This window comes from Balaenoptera ricei, chromosome 8, assembly GCF_028023285.1.
Source record: "Balaenoptera ricei isolate mBalRic1 chromosome 8, mBalRic1.hap2, whole genome shotgun sequence".
NCBI classification, from domain to species: Eukaryota; Metazoa; Chordata; class Mammalia; order Artiodactyla; family Balaenopteridae; genus Balaenoptera; species Balaenoptera ricei.
Window position 1 is genome coordinate 97,392,966 of NC_082646.1, and position 21,317 is coordinate 97,414,282.

Below are 21,317 nucleotides of genomic sequence, written 5' to 3' on the forward strand. Positions count from 1 at the left end.
CTCTGGGCTGTTGCACGTACAATTCCTTCTTCCTAGAACATGCTTTTCCTCCTTAGTGTATTTTTTTTCTTTTTTTAAATTGAAGTGTAGTTGAGGTACAATGTTATCCCAATAATGTTTTAATGTTCTAAGAGATCTTCATCTCAGGATTCTCTTCCTGTTGTGTTAAGTGTCTTTCCTGTCCACTGCACTCTCCTGTCTTAGTGTCTGTGCTTGGTTTATAGATTAAGGCCCCGTTGTACTTCTGGATTATATAGAGGGCAGCAACAGTTCTGTTTCTAGCTGTGTTGAACCTTGATCTGGTAACTGACTTTACAGCCTAAATCAAGGAGCCTTGGACCCTCTGATCTCATGAACGATGCATCCCTTCTGATATCTTTTCTTCAGTAGAACATACGTCTCCTCTGTCTGGAATACTTTTTTTCAGAGAGCAACCTTTTGCTTTTCTGAGATGGAGCTGGGCTACCTGAGGACAGGGTCACCTTCCCACTGGTTGGCTGAGGGGTCAGAGGTAAATGTTTTGGTGCTTACTTATTACTGGAAGACAAAAGGTGGCAGACACAAAATCAATCACTGAGACCAAAAGTTATTTCAAACATTGCTTATATCTTCTGCTTATAAAGTTACGACAGTGCTTGACAAAGTCACTGCCAAGGGCTGGGGACTGGAACCTAGACTGTTTATGAAAGTTCATTTTGTTTTGATTTTGATTTTCCTGGGGAAAATCATTGTAAACAGTTACATTCTCAGAAGCACCCCTACAATAATAAACATAAACACAGCATTGCAGTGAAATTAATCCTGTAGTAACCCAAATGTAATCTCTTGCATTGGAAGCGAAGCAGATGAATGGACGAATCTGCCCAGAATGGAGGTGAAGAAGTCAGGAAACTTGGGTCTGTCCTAGTCTCAATTCTTGACGTGCTCTCTGTTGCTGTGAGCAAGGAAGTTGTTTAATGTGCCCCTTTGTCAGCGGTGGAGGAGGAGTGACACCACCTGTTGGCCGTATTGCAGCCCGTGCTGGGAGGCTTCATTACGTGTTGGACGTGAATTGACTTTGAGTTCTGGAAGAAAGGGGCAGTGTAAATACGGGCATTTGTATCCTAGGTGCTCAGGAGTTACGATCCATTCTCAAAGGCTTACACAGCCAGTCTCAGTTTAGCAGCACTATTCTGGTCACAGAAGAGCTCCCTTCTTTGAGAAAAATCTTGTTGTTGACTGTTGTGGAAAGAAACAAGAATATATCTCCAAAATACCAAACTAGCTATAGGAAGAGTTGTGACTAGTTTTAACATAGGTACCAATTAGTGAATTAGCATAAATTATGAAAAGGGGGTCAAAACTCATCACACCATGTCTTGTTTGAAAGCCTATTCTCCTAACACTGTGTCAAAACACATGGCACAGAATAAGGCAGATATAAAGAATTATTGTATAAATGACTTTGAATTCCTTCATAGGCCAGAATGTGCTTTTCTGCACTTTGGATGCTGATAATACTAATACTAATAGCTGTTATGCTGTACCTAATACGTACCAGTCTCCAAGTAATTCACACATATGTAAGTTGAGGCTCACAGCAGCCCTGTGTGGCAGGTACTCTCGTCATCCTCATTTTACAAGTGAGTAAATTCAGGAACAGAGAGGTGAAGTAACCTGCCTAAGGCCAGTCAGCCGCCAAGTGACAGAACCAGTAAATGAAGCCCTGCGGTCTGGCTGAGTGGAGGCTGGCATTTCTTTGATGACCAGTGTCATGTTCTGTTGAAGCATCTTGATCACACAAGCAAAAAAATTCAGTGCAATGAATGCTGTTTTCTAGGAAGAGCATGGAGACTACACATATGTGGACAGAGTGAAGATACCCTTGGATCACGGGACCTTGTTACTCATGGAAGGAGCCACCCAAGCAGACTGGCAGGTGAGAACATGCAAGTAACGTGGATTTGCTGTCATGTAGAGGCAGTTTCCCGACTGGCTTACGGTTATTAATTTCTATATCAGACGTGGTGAAAAGCAAGTGGCTTTTATAATGAGCAAGAGGCAATAAACTGACATCTTTTCCAAGGGGTTTTGATTCTACTGACAGTCAAAATGGCCCTCTACAGCAGTGGTGTCCACTAGAACTTCTTGTGATGATGGAAATACTCTGTATCTGTGTAGCCCAATGTGGTAGCCACTATACACATGACTGTTGATCTCTTGAGATATGGCTAGTGTGCTGAAGAACTGAATTTTTAATTAATTTAGAGCTTCAGGCAGCCAGTGGCTAGCATATGGGGCTGCACAGCTCCATAGCTTAGGCCAGGCCATTCTTAAGGTGTGCAAATTAAGAACACTTAGCATGAGAGGGGAATCTCATCCCTGTCTGTGATCTCAGCCATTTATGTGTTCTCTTTTGAGCTTTGGAAAAATGGCAGGAGGCTGAGAGGAAGAGCAACACTTAGAAAAAATGAAACTGTCTCCCTGTGAGGGTGCTGACATATCACAGTGAGGGTGGTGGTGGAATTTGTTTCAGAGAAGAAGACCTTTCTCCACAAGACTTAAAAGAGCTATTGCTGCTCATTGAAGGGAGATAAAATTGAAACATGTCTATGTCCTCATAAATAAGTTTTAAATTGCTTTGGAATAAAAGTGTAAGTGTGTGTATGTCAGAGTTATTCATATTTCCATTTAGCATCGAGTGCCCAAGGAGTACCACTCTAGAGAACCAAGAATAAACTTGACCTTTCGGACAGTTTATCCTGACCCTTGAGGGGCGCACTGGTGATGTGAGGTCTTGGAGAGGGAAGCTGTGCTGAGACTGAGCAAAGCTTCCACCATGAAGAAACTTCCAGAGACTGGTCCAGCTGCTCTCATGGCGTGGCTGTTTGGAAGATGAGGATGGGATTTGCTTCCCAGCTTGGAGTCCTATTAAATGACAGCCTGCAGTTCATGTTTGTAATATGTTTACTGTGGGAACAGTAATCCCTAATCATGTTTTGAAATCACATATTTTCTTTAGGCAAATTAAAAACTGCTGTGGCTGTGTTCACAGATGATTTTGTCCATAAGCAGTTTTTTTTCTGCCCTCTCCCGCTTCATTTGAAGAAATATGAATGGACTTTGCCTCCGGGGTAAATCCACACATGTTTGTTCCTTGTGCCTTTAGCAAAGTGGAGATATAAATATGAGTCAGTGACTCTGGAGCCTTCCGTAGGCAGACAGCTGCTAAAACCCAAACAGAGCTTTGTTGAAGTCTGCCTTGACTCCTGAACATCTTGGCTTGTGTGCTATTGTAATGCAAAGCTGCATATTCTGGGAGCACTTTATTTAACTGAGTCTCCTTGCCTGTCCATCTTCCCAGGAAATGCTCAGACAGATTACAGGCCTCTGAATAAAGAGCAGAGGTGGTATTCTCCAGTGCATCTCCAAGCAGCCACCTGGACTACTTGAAATACAAGAGAAAACTGTCCCCTCAAAGGGAGGAAGAATTGAGTGATGTCATGAGAAATTTCGGCTGAAGAGCAGCAGATGCCCTGCTAGTGGCAGCTGTTCTGCATAGATTAGTTCCCCCTGGAGAATGACTTGAGTCATTTAAACCCTCGCCAGATAGGAGCGGGAGCAGTCCTACAGGGAATAGACTCAGTCACCTAACAGTCCTGTTCACTTTAGAGCTCAGTAGCCCTATGACTAAGGCTTTCTTCTGACTCAGTGTTTTCTTCTACACATGTTCCCGAGATGAAAAGCTTAGTCTCTGATGTCACCAGGGTTCCCAAAGCAGACAGAACGACTGCCCCTTTTTGCATCATAAAAGCACGTGTCTTCCTGACCCCTTGACTTAGGAGCAGCATGCCAGTTCCAAACCAAGACAGGGAAAACCGGAGAGAAAGAGAATGGATTTAAATGGATGAAAGTAGGGCGAGAGAGTTAGAGTTTCCCTTAGCTCCCTGTGGGGAAAATTTACCGAGCCTTCTTGCTTTTGATCTTGTTTCCATTCCATGCTGTAAGATTGATGATCCCCATGATCACCATAAAATGCCAAAGGCTGGGCAGGTTCTTCCCCGGAAGGCAGATGAATGCCATGCCTGGCCAGGCGCTGTTCTCTGAGAAGCTCTGTAGCTTCTTGAACCAGAGTCTCTGTCTTTTAAATGTTGTTGCCTGTGTGCTGCTCCTTTCTCTAAGAAATGCTAAATGCTTTATAAAATCTGAACGTCATACTGACTGAACCTTCCCGTGAGGGAGGTACAAATAACCATAACTATAAAATGAAACCTATTTAATCCCTAGCTTTCCTCCAATTCAAACAAACACAACCTGGCCAGGGCGGTGCAGCCAGCTTTGGCTATGAGTTGGCTGCATGACCTGGGGAAATTCCTCTTCTGTTCCCCCAAGTGCCAGAGCTGGCAGATGACTCCAGGTCTTACCCACATCCTTCCTGACCCGGGGTCATGCTCTCCCCTCGCGTCAGCCACGGTTTCACCTCTTCCCTCATCACTGCCATGTCTGTCAGGGAAACTAACTCCTACTCTTCAGCAGACAGCCTGGACCACCGCCTGGGTTTCTTCACCTGAGAGCAGCAGTCTTAGGTTTTGTTTCTTGCTGTCAAATGCCGGAACTGCCATTCTTTCTACCACTAAGATAATGTCCCTTCTGAAATGTAAGTAGGTACTTGCCATAGAATAAAAGTACAGGATTAGGACCGGACAGGAATTCCAGACCCCGGCAAAGGACGCCCATGCTCAGTGACTGCACCAACCTGTTGCTGTGTTTTACTGGTGGTAGATCTTAACTAGGAGTTAAGGGCGAAGCTATTTTTGCCAACATTACTTGTAAAGCAGAGGGAGCAAATATAACGGCTGTCGCATGAAGAAAAACAGGTCTAGTTTTTTAGTTGCCCGTTTTTTGAGCTTTAATAACCTGCCAGGACAATTTAATAACCGTCCTAGGAGCTTTTCATACATAATTCCTAATCCTCCCTGAAGCCCTGCCAAAACAAGATGCTATTCCCATTGTAGAGACTAGGCAACTGAGCCCCCAAGAGGTGAAGTCATTTCCTAGGACTTAAGAACGGCAGAACCAGCACATACAGCACAGGCTAATGCCTAGACCGTGCTTTTCCCTCTGCCATGCAGAATTTAGGCAGAATAGTGGGCACCCCCAGGCCCATGAGCCTCAGGGCTTGCTCCTTGCAGAGCGGGAAACCCAAGCTCACCCTAGTGCCCTGCTGGCCAGGCTGACTGCCAGGCCACTCTGTTTGTCCCCTGGCTTTCCTGTGAACCAGTGCAGGTATCTGCACCTCATCTCTCCTTAATCAACATGAGCATCTCCTAGTCAGAAACTCTGCTGCCAACTGGATTAGAACTGTCCAGTTTACTGGGGGGAGCTCATTTTGGGCGGACACAGTCCAATTTATGACAAATTAGACAAACTCTCCTCTAACCTTCCTGGCAAGTGACTAGGAACATGTTTCCTGACCATGTCCAAGCAAACTTTCAGAGGTAGACAGGTGGTGCCTTCCTCCCTTCATTCTTACATGTGAGTACATTTGGGGACCCTGATGCCCAGACTCAGCATCCGGCTTCCTCACGATGCTCACCAACACCACGACTCCCATCAGCAGGCAGCCCAAGAAGCAGGGTAAGCTCTGCACACTGAAAACATGTGGACAACAGGCACCTCGCCTCGAAGCATGGGTCGGAACAGCCTGACACAACATCAGATTGTATCCTCAATGTACAACTAACCACTAACTCACATGGCATTGATGATTCCTAATAAGTTTGTGTCACAGCTCATAAACCAGCCATTTTCCTGTGACACTCACTCCCTGCTGCCCCCGTGGCTGGTATGACCTGCCCTCGTCTGTCTGGACCTGGTCAGTAAGTGGCACCGTCTCCGGAATTGTGTCTTGGCAACCCCAGAAGAGTTAAGTGGGCACTGCAGTGAGCGGAACGCTCCAGTTGGACGGCTTCAGAGAAAGCCCTGACACATGATGGGTCCCTGCCCTGCTGGGAATATTTCTTCCTTGAGTTCTGGCAGCTTTTACTTGGCTGCAGAATATCTAAGACCCACTTTGCCTTTTCTGGTCATAAACACTTGTAGTGTTGAATCTGAAGTCTTGATTGCTTTATTTTCTTAACTATGCCTTTGAAAAAGTCGAATGTTTCCATAGTGATGCATTCTGTTTGTTTAAATCTTTACATATACGTGGTTCCACCCACACGCTCTCCTCAGAGGGATTTAGTTTACAACTGTCCCCTTACCCCCTCCCAGCTTCCCTTTGCAAGGAACCCCAGTATGAGACCCCTGTCAGTTTTGTGCTGCTGGAATCCATTCTTAGATATGATGATTCCTGTGTCTCGGGGTCAGCAGGGAAGTTATTTTGATGTTTACTAATGAGGGTGGAACACAGGCTAATGGTGCCTTTTCCAGCTGGCTTAGTACTGCTGTGACAAATCAGAAAAGCCTTCCCCAGCCTGTGACCAGAGCCCCATGCTGGGCTGGGCTTTCAGCTGGGCGCGTAGGAAAACAGGATAAATTAGGTAGTATTCTTGTAGCTAACATTACCCAAAAGATTGTTTTCTCAGATGAGCCAACTTGGAGCTGACCAAGGCATGTGTGACCGTGTTACCATTACAGTTATTTGAATGCTATCACTTCCCCGCCATGTAATGATGATGTCACACTCCCTGGACACCAGGGACAGTCCCTATTCTCATGTGGCCTCCACGAGTGTGGACATGCTCAGGCAGGATCCTGGCCTCTGACCCCACTAGCTTTTAACTCTGGACACAAAGTCTAGGTTTCTAAAAGGGAAGGAAAGGTGAAAGCCAGGAGGAAATGTAGAGTGTTTACTGGACCTGTTACATACATAATCTGACTTATTCTTAAAAACAACCCTCTGAGGCGGTTGGTTGGTTTTTTAAACAGATGAGGAAACAGGTACCTAGAGGATAGATCAGATCCTGAGACTGGGTGTCCCTGGTGGGCAGGCTCCTGTGTGGTTACTTGTCCGCAGGCATTTAGTGCGATCTCTGGGCCTCCCCCGGCCCTGGCGTAGGGGGGATGGGGGAAGCGGCAGCCTGAGTCTCCTGGGGCTGGAGGGACTGTGCTTTCTCATCCCCTCTAGCAGCCGGCAAAACCTCGGGTCCTTGCCTGGGAGCCTGGAAGCTTCTCCCCAGGGGGCGGGAAGCAGGAGGAAGTGGTGGGCCAGGCGCGGGGCTCTCGAGGCTGCGTGATCAGGTTGCAGTTAGCCGCCCACTGCAGGAAGGGTGTGGGCGAGCGCTGTGACCAGCGCCTGCCGCGCAGCGCCTGTGATGCTCCAGACGCCCCCGAGAAGGCGAGCGCGAGCCTGCAGGAGCGGCTTTAGCCGCGGAGACAGAACGGCGGCCTCGCCTTTCCAGGAGGCTGCGGCGGGGAGGCCCTCCCCCGGGCCGCTCTGTCACTCTGAGGACTGAGTCGGAGCCTCTGCCACCAGGTCCCTCCCTGCCCCCACCCTTGTCTGCATGAGGATCTGCATCTAGGAAGGGAATCCACACCCTCCAGAAAGCGATTCTGTGTTGCAGGCTGTGTCCTCTCTGCCTAAAGAAAGTTTGTGGGATGGGTGGATGAAGGATGCCATGGGGACCTCCCAAACTCGGGCCTGGGGTACTCAGGCTGCTGCCCACCCGGTCGGGACTCAGGAGAGTCCAGGAGAGGAGGAGGGCCCCCCAGAAGTGTCTCTCCCATGCCCCTGTTGGTTAGAGAAAACTTTTCTGGAATGTTTTCTCTGAAAAATATATCAAGGGGTTAGCCACTAATTTCTTCCCTGCACCCTGTCTCTGATGTTAGCTGTGAGCCTCTATTCACCCCGTGTGAAGGGGAAAGGAGGACAGTTAGCCTAGAGGCAAAAATCTGGGGAGGAAATGGTCCCCCAGTCGGCCCCCTGGAGGGCCTCCCACCCTGGGCTGGGAGAGGGGGGCCAGAGAGGAGAGCGGGCGGACTCTCCCGCCGCCTTGCTCTTTGTCTCCGCAAGTCCTGTGAGGGTGTAGGCTAGGAGCTACTCTCCCCGTTGGACAGATGCTCTTCTGAGGGCCACCCAGGGCCATGCTGGCAGAAGCAGCGTGAAGAGCCACAGCAAGTGCCTAGGCCAGGTTCTTTCCACCGCTCTGAGGTTATGCGACCTCTTCTGAGATCCCCAGCTGAAAGCAGACCCTGGTGACAGGGAACATGGGCACAGACAGCCCCAGAAGGTCGCAGTGCCTGTTGGGGCAGCCCTCCAGGGACTGGTGTTGGCGGTCTCCCTGCCGCCCCGGCCGGGTGGCTCGGGACGTGGCCAGGATCCCTGGCGCAGCTCGAGGGAGCGTCTTCCTGCCGAACATAGAGCAGGCCGAGCTCTGCACCAGCTGCTCGGGGGAGTTAGCTGGACAGCTTCAGGCAAGACTGGCTCAGGCCCCCCTTACTGTCAGTGCTGCCTGCAAGGGTGGAATTAGGAAAGAGCTTTGACACACCCCCTCTGTCCTAGGCTCCACATCTGGCAGACTTAGCGCGGAGCCCCTGTGGATCTAGCCTCAACTTGAGCCAGGCTGACCTGGCCTTGAGTCCCACTCTGTCCTTCCCAGCTGAGTCACCTTGGACCCGTCTGTCAGCCCCCAGGCCTCAGTCTCCTCAGCCGTGAAGTGGACACAGAGGCAGCCGCCTCTCCGAGGTCTTGTGAGGGTCGAGCTCATGAATGTGCCATGCCTGACAGTAATGTGCCTAGCAACGTAATCGTTTTAAGTAGAACATTCCACATGTCCTGCTGGCCCCAACGCTGACCCCTCTGCTGGGTGAGCAGTGCCGCTGTGACTGACAGATGGCCCTGTGACCCTACCCTTCCCCTTGCCCGGCTCCCTGGGTGCCTGCACCTCTGTTGCGGGCAGCGAGGGGAGGCCCAGTGGCTGTGGGAGGAAGAGCAAGATGGAGACTGTGCACAAGGAAGCTGATCATATTAAGATCCAGCTGCACTTAAGCGTCTCCTGGGAAGCTCTTCACAGCGCGCTGAAGAGAGCTCCCAGGTGCCAAAGCGGCCTTGCATCGAGGCTCGGTAGCTCTTAGCAGCCTCGCCACATGCTCCCCAGGTAATTGGTCTCCTAATGCACCAGCCCTGGCCGGGTTCCACCGCCTCTTCCCCCTCGGGTCAGTTCATGATGTTCCCCAGCCTGGCGAGCGGGTCGCAGACCAGTGTGACGCAGCCCCGCCAGTCACATTGTTTTCTTGTCCTTGCGGGCCGTTTCTAGATTCTGTACAGAATGCCTTGGCCTGGAAGAGTAAATAAACAAGATTGCCAGGCAATCTTGAATCAGGAATTCTGTTCAAGACCAGGGCTTTTGTGTCCAGAAATTGTGTGTTAGATGCAGTGGGGAACATATAAAAGGGAGACACGATCCCTCCTATTACAGATGGAAGTAAACCAGCATGGTTTTCATTTTCTTCTTCAAAATTAGTTTTTATTCCTAACTACAAAAGGGATATGTGTTCTTGGTAAGAAATTTAAAAGAAAGATAAAAGGAAAATCATTTATAACTTCACACCAGAGATGACAGCTCTTCACGTTTTGCAGTGGATTTCTTCTCTACACATTTGTATACTTCAAAAAAAAAGGAAAGCAACTTCATACTGAACTCATCAACTTGTAGCCTTTTGCTACTTATTTTTTAAATTGACGCATGACATTAATTGTTGTTCCTTAAGAAGTGGCTGCATAGAATGGTATATAGTTGTATCATTATGTGCCCAGTCCGTTGTGTTGGATAATTCAATCATTGTTCAAGTTGGAGTTGTTTTTGCTATTTGTAACCATTCTGTTGATTTTGGAAATCATGAGAGTGGATGGTGGGGTGTTAGTGTAGCTAGGAGTCCAGGAGTTGGCCTCAATCAGACCTCAATTCAAATAATAAAAGAAGAGATAAGTAACATTTTTATAGAGCCTGAATATTGTGCCAGGCACTGTGTTAAGTGCTTTACATACATTAACTCATGATTTATGAATCCACATAACAGGCCATGGGCTAGGCATTACTTTTATTCCCACTTTACAATTGATGAAACTGAAGCACCACCCCTCCACTTTTGCAGCCGTCCTGTGGCTAAACCTTTGTGCATGTGTATGATTGTTTCTTAGAATACATTCCTGAAAGTGGGGTCCTGGCCCAGATTCGGAAGGCTATACGTATTTTTAAGGCCTTGAATACATAATGTGAATGACTTTCCAGAAAGGTTGCCCCAACTTCTCCTACCAACAGTGTTTGCATATATTTGAGAAAAATCATGCCATGCTTTGAGCAGCAATAATGTGCCAGGCCAGTGTTCTAGAAAGCTTCTCTCCTTGAATGAGAGGCTGTGCCTGGCATAGTGTAAGCAAGCACTCAGTACATCTTAGCCAGTGTTAGAATTGTTGTCACGTAATGTGTCGTTTGTTGAGAAAACAAGACGCATACTTGAAGAACCTCAATAACAAGGTGAATGTGGAACAAGGGGTCCTGACAGTGAGTGCCACACGTGTTGGAGGAATATGGGACGTAATTTGGGGGAGTGGTCATGGAAGGCTGCATGGCGGAGGAGGCACTTGGAGAGTGGGAAGGAGGACCCTGAAGTAACAGCCTGAAGGCTCATGAGCAGTGGAGCCTAGGTGGCTTGTGTCCAGGGCTTGTGTAGGGAGTGTTGAGCTGGAGGAGAGACAGTGAGAGAAGAAGATGGGCCCAGATCAGGCCTGGGAGCCGCCCCAGGCCGAAGGCTCGAATGGTGGGGAGCCTCCGAGGGCTGAGACTTTTAGGAAAATGTGCTTATCAGGAGGGAGCGAGGGGATGGGACTCGAGGTGGGGAGACCTGTGCGAGACCGGGACGGGAGCCCAGGCAGAGCGATCTGCGTGTGTGGCCTGGTAGGCACTCTGGGAGCAGTGAGGAGAAAAGATGTTGGGTTTCCTGGTGCTGGTAACAACCCTTCTTGCCGCGAGTCCTGAAGCAAAAGAAAAGCAGACACAGGGCTCAGCTATGAGGTCAACATGTCTGACAGAGCTGGATGGGAGACCTTGGCTTCTGTCCATGACCACGGTCAGACTCTTGATACTCCCTCACCCAGTCTGGGCCTTGGGGCACCCTGTTCAAGGAAACAGCACAGCAGGCCCTGTCCCCGCCAGCTGCTGGGAGAGCCGCTGCCCGTGCCGCCGCGCCAGTGCACGGAGAGCCGAGGAGGTGGGCCTCCAGGCCTGCTTCCAGCAGGTGGACGCTGGCCCTTCCCGGTGTCCCTCCCTCCCAGGCGGGGGACACAGGAGCCGAGCAGCACACTCCCTGCCCGTGGGCGGGCAGATCTGCAAGTGGGCAGGAAAGGGATTGGCCATCCCCCAGGCCACTGCCTTCTCCAAGCTCCCCTGTCAGAGAAGTCTGTCCTCCTCTCCTGGAGGAGGGACTCAGGGGGCTTGGGAGAACATTTCCAGTATTCTTCCCCCCCGGGGCTGGAGCGTTCCTTTCCTGGTTGCAGCTAAGGTAGGAGATACTCCCCCCTCCCCGACACAGTCATCCTGCCCCACCCAGGGTCCTTTGGAGGAAAGGCTGCCGGGAAGCAGCCGGCAGGGGGGTGGCCAGGTGTCAGTCTTGGTGCCGTGTAGACCTGGTTCTAGAGCCAGCTCCCCGCTTACTGGCCAGGTGTCAGTCTTGGTGCCGTGTAGACCTGGTTCTAGAGCCAGCTCCCCGCTTACTGCTGTGTGGCCTTTGGCAAATTTCTTGGCCTGAGTTTGTCTGCCAATAAGACTGGGTTGTTGCGAGAATTGAGTGTGACAGTGTAGACCCGTCTCGGTCTGGGTAACTGTTACCATCAAATAATGTAGACGGGGAGGAGGATCCTCCAACCTGCGGGCTTGGGGCGGATCTCACTGTGATGGAGGTGGCGTGACTTCTGTGTAGACGGGTCTAGGACAAGGCCTTGGGGGAGAGAGGCCCCAGCATGGCCAAGAGAGACTCGGGAGGCGGCTGTACAGGGGCCATTGTGGGGGGCCAGTGGGAGGGAGTGTGGAAAGGGACCTGATTCTGGGGTATTCCCATGGAGGGGGGCTTGGGAGGAGGGAAAGGAGGTGGGGAGAGAGCCAGAGAGGAAGGAGAAAGTTCTTTCACAACACCCCATTGCCCCCCACCCCAGTACAAAGCACCGTATTCTTCCCACTCTCGCCTGGGAGCAACATGGGGTAACAGTTGGCAAGGCTGATTGTGTCTAAGGTTAAAAGGTAAGAAGTTGGGCCTCTGAAAGGTGGCCCCTGGGTGCTGGGGCAGTAGTGTCCTGGCATCTTGTCTCTGGGCCCTGGGCCAAGCCCTTCTGCACTTGGCCCCAGTTTTCCCATCTGCAGAATACAGGGGTTGCACCAATTTAATATTTTGTAGCTGTTTTGACCACAGTTCATGGTTAAGAAAAAAAAAGTTTACACACACATTTAACTAAAACTGAAGCTTAATAGAACAATACTTTATTACACGTCTCTACTCTGATGTTGTCTGTTGTGCATCATTCAGAAATGCTGGTGATGGCTCCCTAACTGATTGTATGGCCCACTAATGAGTCACACCCCTCGCTCTGAACACTGACCCAGCTCATCTGGAAGTTTCCTTCCTGCTCTGGCAGCTGGCAGTTCTATTCCATTTCCTCTGGCCTCGTGACCCCCATCAACCAAGCCTTTGTGGTTTTCTTCTTCGTATCTTCAAACAGTAATCTCAGATGCGGGAAGGAGCTCCCGGTCTGATGGCACTGCTCCGAGTGCCCTCTCACCTCCGTGGGAGGTCCTGGCGCGCCCGCTGTCTGGCTGGGCCCTGCCTGCACTGCCTCAAGTGCCGGGACGTCCGTGGGTGGAGAGGGCCCCGTGCCATCACCACAGGCAAAGGAGTGGGTTTGGATGTCATCCACACTCCTCTCCCCACCCCACCCGACCACTGCCTGGGCCAGAGGACACCAGCCTTCTCTCTGGAAAAGTTGTTCGGGGGCTTCCCTGGTGGCTCAGTGGTTAAGAATCCGCCTGCCAATGCAGGGGACACGGGTTCGAGCCCTGGTCCAGGAAGATCCCACATGCCGCGGAGCAACTAAGCCCGTGCACCACAACTACTGAGCCCGCATGCCACACCTACTGAAGCCCGCACGCCTAGAGCCCGTGCTCTGCAACAAGAGAAGCCACCGCAGTGAGAAGCCCGCGCACCACAATGAAGAGTAGCCCCCACTCACCACAACTAGAGAAAGCCCACGCACAGCAACGAAGACCCAACACAGCCAAAAATAAATAAATAAATTAATTAATTAATTAAAAAAAAAAAAAAACGTTGTTGGGAAGTGGAGCCTGGCTCCCAGTTGGAATTCCAGACTCTTCCCCAGGCACAGCCGCTTCACCGTGTCCCTCCTTGCACTAAACCCCTGTCTGGGCAGGTCCAGGAGTCACCATCGTGGGAGCTGCTGATGGATGATGAGATGAGCTTTGGCAGTGACAGACCTGGGTTCAAACCTCAGCTCTATCTCTGCCTGGCTGTGTGGCCTTGTGAAAATTCCCTAACGTCTCTGAGCCTGTTTTCTCATCTAAAGTTGGGAGATAGCAACACCCATCTTGCAGGATAAACTTAAGGGTGAGATGATAGGTACCGAGTGCTTTGTGTTGGTGCCTGGCCTGAAGAAAACTCATTCCTTGAAATCCTATCCCCTTGGGTGTCCCTGTGAGGGAATGGCTGGAGAAATGGCAGCTGTTGCCGCCTTAAAGAAAGAAGGGGGAGATGCCTTCCATGGGCCAGTTATAGGAGGGCAGTGTCGGAGAGAGGCTGCCTTAAGTGGGCTGTCCTGGGAGTGACCTGCAGCCCCAGCGTGTCCAAACTGTGCAAAGAGACTGGGGTGCAGCAGGCATCTTGTGTCCGCTGCGCAGCTGGAGACAAGGTCTGAGGAGGCAGACAGGCAGGGATTGGGGAGAATGGAGTCTCTGGGCCCCCACAGCGGGCCAGGAGCTTTTCACGAGGCTGATGGTGTGTGCCAGTTCAAGGCCAGGTTCACAACACATCACACAACAGGGCATCGTTTCAACCCTAATTTTTTGGAATACATTTAAAAATTCACCCTCCTGCAGGGCAAGTTTTACCCCAGTATGTTCTCATAGAATAATCTGGTTTGATCCTCATAACCGCCACCCTGGGTAAAGGATGGGGCAGGCACAAGGCCTCCGCCTTCACAGGGTAAGCAAGAAGAACTTTCTGGCAAACACTAGAACCAGGGTGCCCAAGCAGGCAGTCTCGATACGCTGTTTGCCTCTTCTCATGCTGTTACCCATTACCGAGGATGCGTGAACGTCTTCTTTGTGCGTTGTCTTCAGATCCCACAGCACTTTCTTTTTGGTGCCCCCCTCCCATGATGATAATTATTGAAACACCCATATCCGGGCTTAGATCCGAGTTATTATGGATCTGAGCCAAGCTAGAGACAGGCATGAGGGCACCTCTATCTTCAGAGACTGCTGTTCTTGGGCAGCTGCTTCCCAGAACACGGAAAGCCATTCCCCCCAGGGCTCCTGTGCGCATTGGCTCTTGATAGCTGTAGACACCGGGGCTCTGACTGCTGAGGCGACTTGCCCAAGGCCACACAGCTCCAATAGCAGAGGCTAGGGGCCCTTCGAAATGCTGCCTTATGCAGCTGGGACTTGGCACTGCCTGGGAAGACCTCTGGCCCCCTCACCTCTGTGTTCCCGGCCAGCTCCAGCTGCCCTCTGCTCTGTTTTGCCAATAACCAGAAGACTCTCCTTCCAGGGCAGAGACTGGCACTTTAACCTTGGAACATAAGTTCCTGGGGCTTGCTTTGGGGAACACATGGGGCTGGCTCGTGGTTCAGTAGAGGCGGTGAAATTTCTCAGAATCTGAGGTTGCATGCGCTGCTTTAGGCTTACTAGCTGGGGGATATCTCTGGGCCTCAGTTTCCCTGCCTTATGTGAGGGGCAGTGCCAGATGGACCCCTTCCGGAGAACCTGTCCTCAGGGCAGCGAGGCTGGACTAAAAAGTTCAGGACTGGGTTCTATCCTTATTCTGCCACCACCTTGCTGCTTGCTGTGTGACCTTCGTCTAGTCCCCTCCCCTCTCTGAGCTCCTGTTCTCCACTCAAAAGACAGCAAAGATATCCCTGCTTTGCTGAGGTCATAGAGAGGAAACTACTTTGCCAAGCTCAAGTGCCACAGATGGTAATTTTATCATTACCCACGTAGTGATTCCCTGGCCAGCAGGCCCAGGAGAGGCAACACTCAGGCCTGCAAAAAAGCATGCAGGAAGGATTGGGCCACAGACCCTGGGCTGCCAAAGCTGTGCCAGGTAGCAAGCCCTTAGCAGGGAAATGCATTCCCATTATTCACATCAGCAAGCCAGGCCCACAGCCTGGGCATGATTGTTGGCAGTTTTCCCTGGGCTCTGGCTCCCTCTGGGTCCCCAAGAATCTCCCTGCTCCCCAGTCCGGGATGGTGTTCCCTGGGGCTCATCCTGGGAGTGGGGTGTTGTCAGGGTGCCTCCCCCAGTGGGACGAGCCCTGCCGTGCCAGCTCCAGCAGCCTCCCTGCCAGCAGCTGGTATTCTGTTGCACTGCGTACAGTGAGGCCCAGATTAGACAGTGAGCTCATCATGACCTGAATGGGGCCACGGGGGGTGGGGGGTGGGCTGGAGGCTGAAGATCTGACTTGAGGGTATCGCTGGGGATCTCCCTGCACCCTCTCCCTTCTCTCTGTCTCTCAGGCTCGCTCGCTCTCCCCCCGCTCCCGTGCACACACCAACACCCTCTCTTGGAGCTTGCTGGGGATTGTCATGGCAACCGTCCAGCAAAATTATCAAAACACTTTTATGCTCACAGTCGTACCAGACCAAGAGCTCATTCTGAGTGAGGCAGAAGCAGGTGGTTGTATGCTGAAGCCACGGGCTTTGTGCGGAGGGCCCACAGGGGGAAGAGGGCGCAGCAGGAGGTGAGGGTGGGGCCCGGCGGCGGGACCCCTGGGGAGAGGCCTTGGCACTTGCTCCTCCCCACCCCTTATGCCACATTCACATTTGTATTCCCTCTCCACACACCTGGATTCACACACACACACACACACACACACACACGTAGACAAGTGGTTGCTGAGCCAGATACACCCAGAGTACAGATGGACCCAAACAGCAACATCTGGAATAACCATGACCTCATTCAGCACGTGGAGGCCTGAGATCCACTCTGGGGAGACTTCTGGGTGAGCAGGAGGGCACAGCCAGCCGACCCAGGCTTCTAGCTGGCGATAGGTCTGTGCCAGGGCAGCAAAGCAGCCACAGGAAGAGGCCAAGCCCTCTTGTCGGGAAGCAGAGAAGGACCTGTGACCAGAACCACGCTGACCTGGTTCTCCCCACCTTGCTGCGCAGCCTCCGTGGCTCACTGCCTCTCTGCATCCCAGAACGGACTCAGCATCCCTGCTCCCTTCTGACCTGGGCCACGGTACCGCAGGCTCCCTTGGAAACAAAGCCGTGCTAATAGCCGAATAACCGGTGGTTGCTATTTTCAAACCCTGGTTCTGCCCGAAAGCCAAAGTGTGGGTGGGGATGGTGGAGGAGGTGGTGGCACAAGCCCCTCCCCGGTCTGCTGCCATCTTCCTGCCCCATCTGCTCCCCCAGCAGCCCCTCCATGGAGGGGAGGCTTCCCCTGCAGCCTCAGCCCAGGCTGCTTGCCACTCTCTGGCCCAAGAGGAAACATCTGCTTCCTGCAACTGGGTCCCCCCATCTGTACATCCTTCCAAGGATTCCAGAATATTAGAGCTGGAGGGGTCCCCAGCAAATCCGAGTCTAGCCTACTCACTTCACGGATGGGGAAACTGAGGCTCAGAGATGGGAAGCAATGGGTTCAAGGCCACAGGGTACGTGGCTGATGGAGCTGATGCTGCAACCTGGGTGTCTGAATTCTAGTCCTGTGCTGTTCCCGTCACATCAAAGGGATGGTGAGATGCACTGTTGCAAACAATGAGCACTGATTTCTGAGTCAGGCAGACCTGGCTTGAGTGCCGGCTTCAGCACTTAACACCAAAGGTGACCCCGGTAAGCTGCAAAGCACCCTCAGTCCTCAGCTGTAAAATGGGGTGATAGTAGGGTCCCCCTTAAGGGATGCCGTGAGGATGATCTAAGAGAGGCACGTGTAAAGCACTCTTGGCACAGAGTAGGTGTTGCACAGGTGACGTTCTCTGTCCTTCCTCTGCACTTCCAGGGCTACAGGCCTGCTGAGAAGAGGAACCATCCTGCATCCCCGGTAATGGCCACCCCGTGTCCCAGGGTGGCCAGGGGACGCAACCTAGCCTGTCCTGGAAAGACAGAGTCCACCGGGAAGGCAGACCACACTGACAAGTACGAGTAAATGAGAAGGCCTTGCAGACAGTGACCGAGGGGGGAGCCTTGAAGAGGGTGGCCAGGAAGGCCGCTCTGAGGAAGCAGCAGGGGAGCCGAGACGTCCTCAGCGCAGGGAAACAAACGGCTTGGCCCAGGCCTCACAGTAAGTTCAGGTGGAGCCAGGCTAGGACCTGTCTTTAGACGCCCATTCTAGTCATCTCCCTCCTTCTAGAAACATCCTTCTCTCGGGTTCTGACATGTGCTTCTGGTGTCGCTCTTACCCTGTTGGGCGTTGCTTCTCTGCGTCCTTGACTGGCTCACGGTCCTCCCAGTGCTGGCTGGTCCCAGCCCTTCTCTGCCTGGAAGGTGGGTTTTCACCCGCTCCCCTATCTACACCCTGACGCGTCCCAAACGGCCACCTACGTCCCTCGCCTCTCCTCTAAGTTCCAGTGTCCTGCTCGACCTCTCCACCCGGATGTCTAATGGTTCTCTTAGTTGGGACAATCTAAGTCAATATAACAGAGACCCCAAATTAGAGTAGCTTAAAAATATTCTGTTGATAGCTCTCTCACAAAATAGCTCTAAGGGAAATGTTTCGGGTTGGTGGAGAGCTCCGTCCCACAGGGTCATTTAGGGACCCAGACTGATGATGGCACTGCTGTCTTTAACACGAAACCTCCAGGGCTTCCAGCCAGTGTGAGGGAAAGAACACGGAAATCCCAGGCGGCAATTTCTTCTTAAGCAAGTGAGACAGAAGTCTGACTTCTGCTCCCTTCCACAGATGAGAGCTTAGACACACAGCCCCACGGAGCTGCAAAGGAAGCTGGGAAGTGGGCCCAGCTGGGCGGACAGCTAGCAGTCTCTACCACGCTCCACCCTCTAGAATGGTGCGGCCTTCCCGCCCTGGTGGTGGGGGACCCCCTTCTCTGGGGGCAGCCCCCTCATCCCGTGTCTCCCTGGCCCCCGGCTTTGCCTTTGGCACATTTCTCCTTGTCTGTGGCTCTCCACCCAACAGGGTGTTGAAAGTCTGTCCTCCTTGAGCACTTATTTAGGCTGGGGCAATCATGGGCTTTTGAAGTCTAGCCTTTCAATTTTGTTGATAATAACAATCCCTTCAGAAACATAGTAGGCTTTGGGTCTTTCTGCTTCTAGTCAGTTCCATGGGCAGTAACCACACCCCAAGTTCCTTTCTTGATGGCGTTACTGTCTGTCTGTGTTGCCCAACCCACCTCTTTCTCTCCCATTTTAAATGAAAGTTTAAAAGTCCCTAAGGACATCTGAAATAATAGACTTGGATGACAAGGCAACACCCCTAAGAGAATACTTTGCCACAAGGGTGATTCCTTTGTTTGGCTTATTGTTTGACCTAATAGACAGGCTTTGAGAAAGGCTCTGAGCGCCAATGGTCTGATCTCCTGTTCTTTGGGCAAAACCAGTTGGTTTTTCCAACCCTGAGGACAGTGATTTTCTATGTTATCTCCTTTTCTGTTCATCTCTTCTTGCAAACCAGCCAATCTCTTTCTTGTAGTATCTTGCTAAAGGCAGCATCAAGCAGCCAACACATGCAAATGTTTTTGGCTCTTTCCAACCATTTTTCTAGAATTAGTGGCTCAAGTAGGCATGTGGTCTGCCTTCCAAATTATCACAGGTAATGTTTTTATTAAACGTTTTGTCACAACATAACAAGGATCACTGGTTCTCCGTTCTCCAGTATTTGTTTCCATGTTGCTCACCACCTGTTTGTTGGCCAAGCCAGTGCCACATGTTTTAGGGTTTTTATACATGGCAGCTTTCCATTCCTGGTACCAATTTCTGTATCAGAGTATTGCTAAGCTGCTATTAAAAGGAACTCCCCAATACAGTGGCTTTAGGATTAGAGAAATGAATTTTTCTCTCACATAATATGGTTCTGATATGATCATTTCAGGCGTCACCCTGGTGGGTAGTGGATTTTGATGGGTAACCTGCAGACCCCACAATGGCCCTCCCCTCCCCAACCTTCTCTTCCCCACACCCCTCCCCTGTATCAATGGCACCACCATCTAACATTTGCTGAGGCCAAATACAAAGACGTCAGCCTTGATTTCCACCCCACTCCCCTCAACACCTCCTCCTGCCATCCAGTCCATCAGCAGGTTCTCTCAGTTCTATCCCCAAATCCCAAATCTGACCACTTCCCTACAGCTCCATTTTCTTCACTCTCATCCAGGTCTTCAGTGTCTTGTATCTGTGGGTCATGTAATGATCTTCTATGTGGGATCCCTGCTTCTTCCCCCACCCTTTCCAGTTACTCTTCACACGGCAGCCAGAGTGAGCTTTTAAAAACATAGAACGGAGCTTCCCTGCTCAGAATGCTCCAGTGCCTTACCATCGCCCTTAGGATAAAATGCAATCTCCTGACATATACACACTACTATATATGAAATAGATAACTAATAAGGACCTACTGTAAAGCACAGGGAACTCTACTCAGTACTCTGTAATGACCTATATGGGAAAAGAATCTAAAAAAAGAGTGGCTATATGTTGATATATCACTGATTCACTTTGCTATACAGCTGAAACTAACACAGAATTGTAAATCAACTATCCTCCAATAAAAATTAAAATTAAATAAATTTTTTTAAAAGAAAATGGTAACTCCTTAACATGGCCCTCAAGGCCTTCCGTGAGTGTCCTTACTTCTCATGCCCCTTGCCCCCTCTACTTTAGCCACATGGGTCTTCTTGCTGTTCCTGGAATAAGCCAAGCTCCTTCCTGCCTCACTATCTTTACACCACATTCCCTCAGCCCTAAACATTCTCCCCACACTGGTCACACACCGGTTCCTTCTTTGTCCTTCACGGGGCAGACAGCTTCAGTGTAGTGCGTAAGCGAGAGGGCTTAGGAGCTAAGTCGTCTGGGTTTGAATCTCAGCTCTGCTGCTTACTAGCTGTGTGACCTTGGGGAAAGGTGCTTAGCTTCTCTGTGCCTTGGTTTTCCTATCTGTAAATGGGGATAGTAAAAGTACTTGTTATCCAGGGCTGCTAAGAGGATTAAATACAATAGTGAACACATTAAATGAGTTAATGCATAAAAAGTGCTCAGAGCGTGGCATCTATTAAACACTTGGTGGTGCTACTATTGTCCTTCGGGGGGCACCTTAAATATCACCCACTCTGAGGAGCCTTTCCTTGCTCCCTCGCCCCCCCCCTCCACCTCTCCATCTGCATCACTATCACACCGCCCACAGTACATTTCTTGTTTAGGTGTTTATTGTCTGTCCTGCCCCCTTACCTAGACTGTCACTTTCATGAGCGCAGGGACTTTCCTGAGCTGGTACACAGTAGGTTCTCAATAAATCTTTGTTGAATGGCTATGGAAGGAATGGAGGCCATATTCCATGGATCCCCTCCTTTCTCAGCAGCCCTGTGAGCTGGCTGCTGGCACCCCAGGGCCATGTGTCAGAGCGATGCTCACAGTTTCCTCTTGGGAGTCTAGGAACCCCGGGGCAGGGGACCTGCTCTTGGAAGCCAGCCGTGGGGGCATTGGTAGGTATCAACCCTTAGCAGGGGACTGTGAGAGCAGGGACTCTGGAGTGCAGCCCACTTTTCCCCAGCAGTCTCTAATGGGCTAATTACTTATCCTCTCTGTGCCTCCACTTTCTCATATGTAAAACTGGGAGAATACGAATTACCTCACAGGACTGTTAGGAAGATGAAGTAGGATAATATATGTAAAACACAGCTCACTGCCTAGCTTGGAGTAAAGCTCTCCAGATGGTTAGTTATCATTATTGTTGTTGTTAGTGCCATATCTAAGTGTCATTCTTCTGAGCACGAATGGGGGTGCGCGAGGGACTTGGGGGTGCGGGTAGTGAGGAGACAAACAGAGAGAAGACAGGGAAGAGAAGTGGACTGGAAAAATCGGGTGTGTTTGTATTCGTGCCCGCATGTGTGTGTGCATGTGTGTATGTGTGTGTGTGTTTGGGGAGGGAGGTGGCATGGATCCAAAGAG

The 21,317-nt window shown here is 50.9% G+C and overlaps 1 protein-coding gene across 6 annotated transcripts in view; it reads left to right on the forward strand.

The window, feature by feature from the left end:
- ALKBH3 (alkB homolog 3, alpha-ketoglutarate dependent dioxygenase) overlaps window positions 1-21,317 on the forward strand; it is a 78,787-nt gene that overhangs the window by 33,095 nt on the left and 24,375 nt on the right. For 3 of the 6 annotated variants that reach the window (XM_059931417.1, XM_059931418.1, XM_059931420.1), the window contains exons 9-10: window positions 1,820-1,918; window positions 17,203-19,931. In XM_059931417.1, the coding sequence (XP_059787400.1) occupies window positions 1,820-1,918; window positions 17,203-17,349 (246 nt within the window). In that variant the 3' untranslated portion in view covers window positions 17,350-19,931. Of the gene's footprint in view, window positions 1-1,819; window positions 1,919-2,400; window positions 2,620-2,674; window positions 3,036-17,202; window positions 19,932-21,317 lie in introns of those variants that run through there. The other 3 variants (XM_059931421.1, XM_059931422.1, XM_059931423.1) reach the window with 3 other exon arrangements.